Genomic DNA, 10559 nt, shown 5'->3' with positions numbered 1-10559 from the left:
TAATCAGTGAGTTGTAAAAAAAAGGGAGTGAAAGACACTAACACGCGCGCACACACACACACACACACACACACACACACACACACACACACACACACACACACACACACACACACACAGGTGATTCAGATGACCTCATCAGTGAGTGACAAACACGCACACACACGCACACCCACACAGAGTCATGCCTTACCATTATATCATAGGTCAATTTATATCATTCGGCTCTTTCAAATACTTCTCATCAGTCGGTCTGTCGGTCTGTCTCCATTACTGCATCTTTTCAGGAGGTGTTTTCATATTTAAAGTGTCAGATGTATGCTTTACTTTGAAAATTCAAAGCTGGCGACAGAGCATGACACAAGGGATTTCAGGCTGCGGATCAGCTTTTATGTTGAAATTCAGAATCTCGAGGGTATGGGTTCAAGACACCAAGGACAGACCAGACGCATGAGAGGAGAGTTGTCTTTCGGCACAATAATTATATTAAAATATAAATTACTGCTCTGTGAGAACATCTAGGCTCACACTTTACTTGTTTCTACTTCAAAGGCATTTTCTTTAACGGTTTTTTCAAATCAAGTAAGCAAAAAAACTTTCTGGCATTTTCAATCATCTTCAGTCCAGTTACAGTTTAGCTACTAACTTATTCCAAAGACATCATGTAAGTTTTAAAAGGTCGAAATGAATTGAAAGCTTTAACCTGTCTGAATCTTTTGCACCTCACTGAGACGAAACGTGATTCTAAGGTTAAAGAGAGCGGAGTTCAACTGTCTGACTGTCCCTGAACGCCTCACGACGATTTCATTGACAGCTCTGCTTCAGCTCGTTCATTCCGTTCTCTGCCTCGACAGGTAAGTCTGATGAGAGAAGTCTCTCCCTCTCAACACGAACTACTGACGTCACAGCTTCACATTTGATGTTTTAAAATTACCCTCCAATGTTGTTTAGTAACTAATAACTCAAGCCCAGGTGAAAGGAAGGTTGAAAATGTTTAATTCCAGCTTTAAAGACTTTGTTAGCTTGCTTGTTAGCTAGCGGCTCGCGCTAACAGTCGCTAACGTCAGTTGAGAGTGACGTAGGCAGTAACGGTCTTTATCTAAACAGAAGAGGACCTCGGTCTTCAGTCATATGTCTGACACTACAGTTCAGAGCAGAGCATGTTAATATGAATAAAGACTGACACTTCATGTGTGTGCTTTAGTACATCCAGTTATTATTAAATATGACCGTTTCAACGTCCTGACCATAGACTTGACAGATAAGAACCACCACACAGCAGTAACACGCCATCTTATTGGCTGTGTCTTCCCTCCACTGTGACGCGTCCTGCTCTCTGTTAGCAGGGTAGAAAGTTAATAAATTAAAGGGTGATGAAAACACAATAGTTGAGGAAGAATATGTTTTATTTTGTGAATTTCAATTTATGTAATGTACTGTATGAAGCTCTGTATTGTCACAGAACTAAAATGTTTTCTCTCCCTCTCCTCCCTCTCATCATTCCTCACGGCTCTCTCCCTCCTCTCACATTTGGCTGATCATCACGGGCTCCTCATCCAACAAAGAGTAAGATCATTTTGTTAAACTGACATTTACTCTCTTCTTATTTACTGAATCAGGTCTCAAGCCATTAACAGAATGACATAGTGTACATTGAGAAAATGTAGTAGTAATTGAAATGTGTCTTATTAAACCAAATCATGCTTTTAAACATATTTTGCTTTGCTGAAATTTTAAAGTAGATAGTGATTCACCCTGGTGAGCAGTTAATGTTGAATTGACCTCTGATATGTTTCTGAAATAAGTCTGATAATCAATCTCTCTCTCTCTCTCTCTCTACGTCCCCTGCCCCCCTTTTCTGTGGTCAACCCTCCATCATCACTGCAGACTTGGAAATGTAAGAAAAGGTTCTGTACTCAGTTTAGAATTGGGCAAATGATAACCTGCTGTAAACACTGTTCATGCATGATTAACTGTTTTTATTTGTACTTTTTAAAAACACACAAACACAGACTGTCCTAACATGTCTTTTACTTTCTTCCACACGTTTATCTAGCAAACTCTGTATCATCATAGAACTCCAATGTTTTCTTTTTCCTCTTTTGCCTGCCTGCCTGTCTGTCTGTCTGCCTGCCTGCCTGCCTGCCTGCCTGCCTGCCTGCCTGTCTGCCTGTCTGCCTCCTCTCCTTCTTGTCTGTGACTGCATACCATCTTTGCCATCCTGCAGACTCTGAAGAGTAAGTAGATACACACAAATGATGCTATCATTTTACATTCATACATGTCCTCTTACTGCATCAATAGCATTTTGTTAAGGAAGTGGTCTAAAGCAAACCCCTTTTTCTACTTTACTGTAAATGGGTCCAAACTTGACAAAAGATCATGTTTTATTAAAAAAAGACTTGACACTAAAAACCCTGCTGGGCTTTGGAAAGAGTGCAGGTTAAATGCACACATTCTCTTTTCTCAGTGATATTCACAGAGCTCGTTGGTGATCATTAAAAGCAGACACATTTGAGTTTTTACTGCTAATTAGGATTATAATTCAGAGGTACAATTACAAGATCCATATTTTCACATTCAGGATGATTCCTATCAGATGTAAACTGTTTGTAACTGGCCCTGGGCTTTATTTTCTGTCTGAAAGTTAAAGCCAGTCCAGTTTCCTGATGTGAACTACCTGAGTGATGTCATCCCATCCACAGAGAGTCAGCCACCAACTCACACTGTACCAACCACTGTGTTTGATGATACCCATCCAGATGAGCCAACCACAAGTGATCCACAGATGAACACTGATGTCTCTGAAATCACCGTGTTAGCAGACATGGAGACTGACCCTGAACCACTCAGCTCTGTTTCAGACACACTGAATGATGACATGGAAACTGATGTCTCTGACCACACGTCACAGAGAACCTGCCCTAACATCACTTCTTCATCTACTGTGAATCAACCAGAGGTACATGAAGTGTTTCCTAACACACACACTGAACCAGAACCAGCACATGGATTCAGCTTAAACTCTGACAAATCACAAGACTGTCCCCCAAGTGAGTTACTCTCAACTGATCCATTGATAAATACAGACACCAGTGTCTTATATGACGTCTCTCATGACATCTCCATTAAACTGTCAAAACTGGGAAAAGAGCAAAGGCAAACATTTCAGAGGAGACTTCTACAATCTGAAAACATTTTACAAAGTAAGGAGAGTCAAAAGAGGAAAGAGAGAGTAAAGTATGCTTTAGATGAAAAGTATAAAGCAAAGAAAAAATCTTACTCAAGACAGAGATCTTCCAAGGAAGAGTTAAGAAAAGCAAAACAAAAATATGACACTAACGTTTACAGAAACAACCCTGAAATACAGAAAAAGAAAATAAATAATATAAAGACTAGATACAGAGAGAGCACAGATTTTAGACTGAAACAAAAAGCCTATATCACAAGGAGATACACAGAGGACATTGATTTCAGGCAGAGACAACAATCTTATATCACTCAGAGATATGCTCATGATGAAGCATTCTGTGTTTGACACAGACAGCTGATGAGACAAATAATGCCAGACAGGTATACGAACAGTCTTCATAAGATGAGATGTGCATTAAAAATATCAAGGAAATACAGACAGATAAGTAGACACACATGTGAGCCTGACACAGAGAGTGAGAACCCTTTGATCAGAGAGGCCATCGCTGCTTTCAGATCACACATAAGATCTCAGATCTCACATTTCCTGCAGCAGAGATGCGTTGGCCAGAGGTGATTATTGCCTTAAAAGCACAGCAGGGTGAGGAGGTGAACTTTGATGAGCTGGACTGGTCCACAAAGTGTGACATTCTGAGATCCAACCCCGTAACTGTAATGAGAGTTTTTGATAAAAGAGTTGAAGCCCTGTACAGAGACCTGATCTTGTCTCCTGCACAACCCCTGGGCAAAGTGTACGACTTCTTTTGGCGTCTTGAGTTTCAGCACAGAGGAAGTCCTCACATACATGGTCTCCTGTGGGTTGATGGTGCACCTGTGTTTGAGAAAGACAGTGATAAGACTGTGTGTGACTTTGTGTCCAAATACATCTCAGCTCGGCTCCCTGATCCAGATAAACAGCCTGACCTGTTTAAAAAAGTCACAGAGGTGCAGATACACAGCAAAAACCACTCAAAGACATGTTTTAAGAGTGCTAGTTCAGGATGCAGATTTGGATTCCCCAAACCTCCCTCCAGAAGGACAATGATAACCAGACCTGTGGATGATGTGGACTCAGAGAGACTTAAAGCAGCCAAAGAGAAACTAGCCCCACTGAATCAGTTGCTGAATAAACCTGAGACCGCCTCCCTGAGTTTTGAACAGCTCCTGTCTCGATGTGACCTGACCCCCAGTGAATTTGAGCAACACCTGCACCTGATGAGCCAGTCCTGCAGTATCATACTGAAGCGTGACCCAAAAGACTGCTGGGTAAACCCTTACAACCCTCATCTGCTTGAAGCCTGGGACGCAAACATTGATGTGCAGTTTGTTCTGAGCTACCACAGTCTGATCCGTTACATCTGTACACACATGTGCAAAAGTGAGAAGGAGACACGTCCTCCATACTTCTCTTCTCAATCAACAGTGAGACCTTCTCTGCTGGACCACACACAGACATGTGACCTCCTGCCAGGGCTCTGGTGTCTTCACAACAAAGCATGAGGTTTCAGCACTCAAAGTTCATGTTTTAAACTTAGTTTAATTACTCATTCATATCAGTTCTGTTGTTGTCTTTCACTGTGCAGCTCTGAGTCTATCATTGTCATTAACATCAGTGTCTCTCTTCAGGTCTTCCTCCAATGTGCTCCAGCCAGTTGAAGACCAGGAGAACTGCTCACAGAGCTAACATGTTGACATCATGGCTCCATCATGGCTCCATCATGCAGCCTTCAGAAGCCTCCCTGTGAAGTGGCTCTGATCAAACATGTTGTTTTCCTCTGCAGCAGTTTTAAAGGTATTCAGTTATTGTGTAATGTGAAACTTTTGACCATCTTTAGTTTACTAGATCATTAACAACAACCTTCTGTTTTCTTCTATCTGAACCAGCGTCATCCTCCAACCTCCACATCACCATCTGAGCATTCATCATGAAGCCAGTGCAGCTCAGCAGAACTCTTGAGAGAAGAGGAGACACGTCCTCCAAACTTCTCCTCACCTTCTCTCTGGCTCTGAGGTCCAGTAGCAGCTTTCAACAACCACCAGGCACCAAGCTGGAGCAGAAGAGATGCTACAGCACCTGACAGTCATCAGAGAGACCTTCTCTGTGTGAAGCTGCAGCTCAGCAGAGTTTAACTGATGATGATCCTTCAACAAGAGATCAACCAAAGAGCAACACATCTGTCATCACTATCAGACTGAAAGTTCACCCTCACTGCAGCTTCAAGCTTTCCCTAGAGGTAACTACTGATTCCTCTACCTCACATTAACAATCTCTCTTTGACCAACAAACAAACAAACAAACAAACAAACAAACAAACAAACAAAGCTGTTATTGAGCATGTTAATGGAGTTCATTACTGTAAAAAAGTAGGACAAAACTTCATGTATGTTCTTGTCTTTTAGCTCACTGCAGTCATGCTGTCGTAAAATACGCTGATAACTGCTCGCAGCGATTCTTCAACCACAGGTCAAAGGTCAAACCATTGCAACACCTTACCTTACACCATCAATGTGAAACTGTGCTGTGCATGTTACTGACCTGCAGACTGACTGCTTGTCTTAATGATGGAACAACTATAAGTTAAGTTTTCTTTGATTATAGTTTTCTACCTCATATGATCCATTATATATTTATGTGTTGTGTTTTATTAGGGTTTTATTACTTTTGTAGAGTTCTTCCTCTTTTTGTGAGGAGTCCTTCAAAGTCAAGGATATCCCAGCGCTCCAGTAAGACTCAGTAATCAGAGCGTGTTGCTATAACAAACAATAGAGACTAAAATGTTGACTGTCAGTCCAGAACTATGAACTAAAGAGAGAATCAGCCCTGGTCTAACCAACCTGTGAGAAGTCTCTGATGGTAAGGCTGAACAATACAAAACATCACTATGAACAACATACTCAGTTTATGAGAATTAAACAGAGATCACTGTCAACAGAATACTCTTAAATATCTTTCTTGACATATTTGTCACATATATAAATGTGTTGTTGAGCCTTGCCTTCTACATTGATAAAAAAAGTTATCCTTTAGTTTTTAACAAAAATCATACATACAGGTCGTTTGTTTTTAAGACCACTCCTCCTGCCTATCTGGAAGTGTGTACTGTAAAAAAATGAAGTTTCCTTTCACCTGAGGTATTGTTTGACAAGTTGAAAAGCCTCTGATGGTAAGGCTGAACAATCCAACACATCACAGTGAATAACATACTCAGTTTATGAGAATTAAACAAAGAACATTTTAGAGAGGAGATTTTAAAATCATAAGATCTTTCTTAATGAATGTGTCACACTTAGAAATTAGTTGTCCAGCCTTGTCATATAGTGATTGTAAAAGGATAATAATTTAAGACCTTTTTAAAAATGAAATACACCTTTAATGGTTTATTTAACCTTTCAACCAGTTTTTTAACTTATATTTTTACAAGTTCTAAATGAGTTGACACACATCCCAGTTTTAAATAGGCAAAGAAGATTTTGAAGAAGAAGTTATTAATTTATTTCAAATGTAAAGGATGTTTTGTATCAAAATCTGTGGGTCGTGATGTTATCTGACGTTTGACTGTCCAAAATGTATAAAGAAATATATATTCCACATTCAAATGATTTATAGTATGACTTCTGTCATTTATGTAAATCATGTCAGACTTGTTGGGTGTTGTGCTGTCCATATATTTAGTCACTTATTTTCCTCACAAGAATCAGATAGTATGTTATTAAAATGTATTTTTAAAGAACTGATCTGTCTGGTTCATACTTGTCACACACATTGAGGACATTAGAGCCAATGGGTTGTCAAATTGGCTCTGTGGATTGTTATCAATCAGGGAGCAGTGAATTGAAAATTCTCAATCTTTAACAAAGTTTAATAAACAAACATTAGCATCAACAAGATTATGAGTATTGATATGTACATTGATTCTTTAATTAATATTTCTATACAATTTTAAGGATTGGAACTGAACTTAACAGACAAACAGACAAAACATACAAACTAACTATTTTAAAACTATTCCTCTATGCTATGAATTTCCATGATTTTTCTCCCCCTCGCTGTGATTTTTACATGTGCCGCCCTCTCTAATCATTTTTCCTGATATGGTGCCCATTTTTCTTTCCCAATCAAAAATTCTTTACCGTTTTGAAACAAAATCAAAAGCTCTTCCTCATCCTGTTGGTCCGAACACCCAATGACATGGTCCTCCAGCTCAGTTACGTCGTCCAGTGTCTGGTGAGAGTAGAGTACAGAAGTGGTTTTAAACTACTTGTCAATTAAGGAGGAGGAAAAAAAACAATTCAATTAAATAATGTAGGCTTTAAACACTTTTTCCTAGCCCAATTTCTTTTTATTATCAAAGGTTATGCTGTCTGTTTCTGTCAAAGTGTCCTTCTGGATTGTGTCTCTGTCTTTGGTTTGTCCATGTGTATGTCAGTTGTTGTTCATGTTTCTCTGTCTGTCACTTTGGCTGAATTTCCCAAGCAGAGTGTTTTTCTGTTTGAGTGCATCATTCTATGTTTTTGTCTGTTTTATGTGTGTTTGACATTAAAAATGTGTCATTCTGTTTGTTTCTATATATTTTCATCTCTCTATCTGCATCATATGTCTGACTGTTGTCTGTCTGTGTCTGTCTGTGTCTATATTTCTGCCTGTGTTTCTCTTTTATTCACGAGTGTCTGTCTGTCTGTCTGTCTCTGTCTTTTTCACCTTTCCATCAGTCTTACTTTCTGTGCACCTCTCTCTCTCTCTCTCCGTGTCTGTAAGTCTGGTTGTCTGTGTGTGTATGTGGGTCTTTTCAAATATTTTAGATTTAATTAGAACATTCATTTGTGTCTTAGTGAGAAACTGGTGTTAAATGATGCTCTGTTCATTGACACTGGTGTGCAAAAGGAAAAATAAACTTAAGCAACTTAAACATACTTTGATCTCCGTGTAGTTTGTGGACTGGAGGGTCTCAGTCCCACCCTGTTTCAGTTTTAGGTGTGTGACTTGCACCAAGGACCCAATGCCCACAAGGTCAGATGTTGCAGCCTCCCTCCAAAGGGTCACCGGGAAGTGACGGCCGTCCTGTAAAATGGAACACACAATAGATACGAACATGAAAACATTAATAAATAAACAACTTAGAGGGTTTATTGTGATCATTTTCAGGCTTCTGCCTATCTTTCCCCGTTGTGGAATGAATAAATGAGTATTGTATCTTATATTATATTATCTTATATTATCTTATATTATCTTATATTATATTATATTATATTATATTATATTATCCCTTTGTTGTAGTTTGATTGTTGATATACAATTAAAAAACTCTTATTTGAGTGGAAAGGAAAAATTTGCAAAACATTGTGGAACCTTGAATGTGATTCCAAGAGCTTGGAAAGAGAAACACAACATAATCTCAAGCAATAAAAATTCTGTTTAATAAGTATTACATTTATCATGCAAGGCCAGCAACTCTTGTGTCCCTCTGGCAAATCTAATGTTCCTCTTGTTTAACTCTGGTAGGACTTTTTATTTTTGGCAGTGTAAACCTGGGATTACTCCCAACGTGCATTTACCTCACTAAGATTGTCAAAGAGAAGATTTTGAAAATCATGAACACTACATTATTTTACTGTATAAAATAAAAAATAGGACAATACCATATCTCAAATGTAAGCTTAAATTGATATAAAAGGTGTGTCTGTGTAAAGTACCTTTTCAATGGTTAATGACATCATTGGAACAGGGAATCTGCCCGCTCCCACCTTCTTGACAGATGTCAGCTGGAGGACAAGAATGTAGATGGATAAGTAAATTAGGGACTCATTACAGACTGAACTCTTCAGAGTCCAGAAAGAAACCACATCCTCTTGTCTCCCCACACATAAATACACAGCTCCTAGAAACGTTGATAGACAGTCATAGAGGGAAGACAACAGAGAGAGAAGGGAGAGACAGAGAGGGAAGAGACAGAGATAGAGGGGAGAGACAGAGTGAGGGAAGAGACAGAGAGAGAGTGGAGAGACAGAGATAGAGGGGAGAGACAGAGTGAGGGAAGAGACAGAGAGAGAGAGAGAGGGGAGAGAGAGGGAAGAGACAGAGAGAGAGGGGAGAGACAGAGTGAGGGAAGAGACAGAGAGAGAGAGAGAGGGGAGAGAGAGGGAAGAGACAGAGAGAGAGGGGAGAGACAGAGAGGGAAGAGAGAGAGCGAAGACAGAGAGATAATAAGACAAGGACAGAAAGAGACAGAGTTAAAGAGAAGGAAAGAGATAAATAGAGAAAGAGAGACATAAGCTTCCATGTGTTGATGCATGTGCATGTGTAGTGTTGCTATAAGGCAGCAAAATAAATATACCTCAACCACTTTCCCGCTCAGAGTTAGAAATCCTGGGACACTGCCCAGGTTGGTCTCTGTGCTGACTTCAGTTGAGGGTGGATTCAGAAGTGCCTCTGCTGCCTGCTGGAGGTGAGGTGGGACCTCCAATCGATAGCTTGTAAAAAAGGCTGTGCCTTTTGCAACATTTATAAATTTGCTGCCAGTGTTTCCCAGCACAGTGTACCCTCTCATCATGTATGACCCGCCCTCTGATACCCTTCCCGCAAATTCCTCGTAAAGGGTAACTTTTGATATTGTTTGGCCATCAGTGATGACGATTACTGAGTTTTGTTTGATTGTTTCAGCTTTAACCCCATCATGATTAAAAGCCCACCCAATCACCCTTGACTGCTCGTTTTTAACTAACACTTTGATGTGCAAAGAGGGGAACTTGGCATAAGGGCCATTGTCCCTGGTGTGAAGGACATCATGGAGAGTAACTCTGAAATGACAAAATAATATTGTCAATTTATTTTAACTGACTGTCTGTCTGCTTACATTCCTGCCTTACCTGCGTAGCTGTGTCTGTACTTGCCTGTACGTCTTTTGTCTGTAATTCCCTGTCTGTGTGTAATCTGTGTGTGTGTCTGTCTGTCTGTCTGTCTGTCTGTCTGTCTGTGTGTGTGTGTGTGTGTGTGTCTGTGTGTCTGTCTGTCTGTCTGTGTGTGTGTGTGTGTGTCTGTCTGTGTGTCTGTCTGTCTGTCTGTGTGTGTGTGTCTGTGTCTGTGTAACTGTGTCTGTCTGTCTGTCTGTCCGTCTGTCCGTGTGTCTGTCCGTAAAGAGTTTACAACAATTAATATCAAAGTTTATTCAAGATAAATAGTATATTCAATATATTTAATATTATCTCTCTGTGTGTGTGTGTGTGTGTGTGTGTGTGTGTGTGTGTGTGTGTCTGTGTCTGTGTCTGTGTCTGTGTGTCTGTGTGTCAGTCTGTGATTACTTCCCTATCTGGGGTCTTGTCTGTCATCTTGAGTCTTGAGTAGGAGCTGCCAAAGGAGAAAAAAGTTAAAA

The 10559-nt window shown here is 39.9% G+C and overlaps 1 protein-coding gene across 3 annotated transcripts; it reads left to right on the top strand.

The window, feature by feature from the left end:
- Nucleotides 1–206: 206 nt before the first annotated feature.
- On the top strand, nucleotides 207–8103 carry LOC117821843. Of its 3 annotated transcripts, none has more exons than XM_034696380.1 (8): nucleotides 207–664; nucleotides 750–1566; nucleotides 1888–1897; nucleotides 2228–2237; nucleotides 2648–4693; nucleotides 4819–4984; nucleotides 5077–5426; nucleotides 5593–8103. In XM_034696380.1, the coding sequence occupies exon 5, from the start codon at nucleotides 3751–3753 to the stop codon at nucleotides 4690–4692; it is 942 nt and encodes a 313-aa protein (XP_034552271.1). In that variant the 5' UTR covers nucleotides 207–664; nucleotides 750–1566; nucleotides 1888–1897; nucleotides 2228–2237; nucleotides 2648–3750; the 3' UTR covers nucleotide 4693; nucleotides 4819–4984; nucleotides 5077–5426; nucleotides 5593–8103. The 3 variants fall into 3 exon arrangements, 2 of the variants coding, with proteins under 2 accessions (XP_034552271.1, XP_034552261.1); XR_004633072.1 differs by having other exon boundaries at nucleotides 226–1566; nucleotides 2648–2962; nucleotides 4616–4693; XM_034696370.1 differs by having other exon boundaries at nucleotides 207–1566.
- The last annotated feature ends 2456 nt before the right edge of the window (nucleotides 8104–10559 follow it).

Source organism: Notolabrus celidotus, chromosome 1, assembly GCF_009762535.1.
Source record: "Notolabrus celidotus isolate fNotCel1 chromosome 1, fNotCel1.pri, whole genome shotgun sequence".
In the NCBI taxonomy this organism is placed as follows: domain Eukaryota; kingdom Metazoa; phylum Chordata; class Actinopteri; order Labriformes; family Labridae; genus Notolabrus; species Notolabrus celidotus.
This window is presented reverse-complemented; position numbering and strand designations above follow the sequence as displayed.

Coding starts and splice junctions, on each gene's coding strand:
- LOC117821843 (XM_034696380.1), top strand. CDS start 3,751: ATGCGTTGGCCAGAGGTGATTATTGCCTTAAAAGCACAGCAGGGTGAG.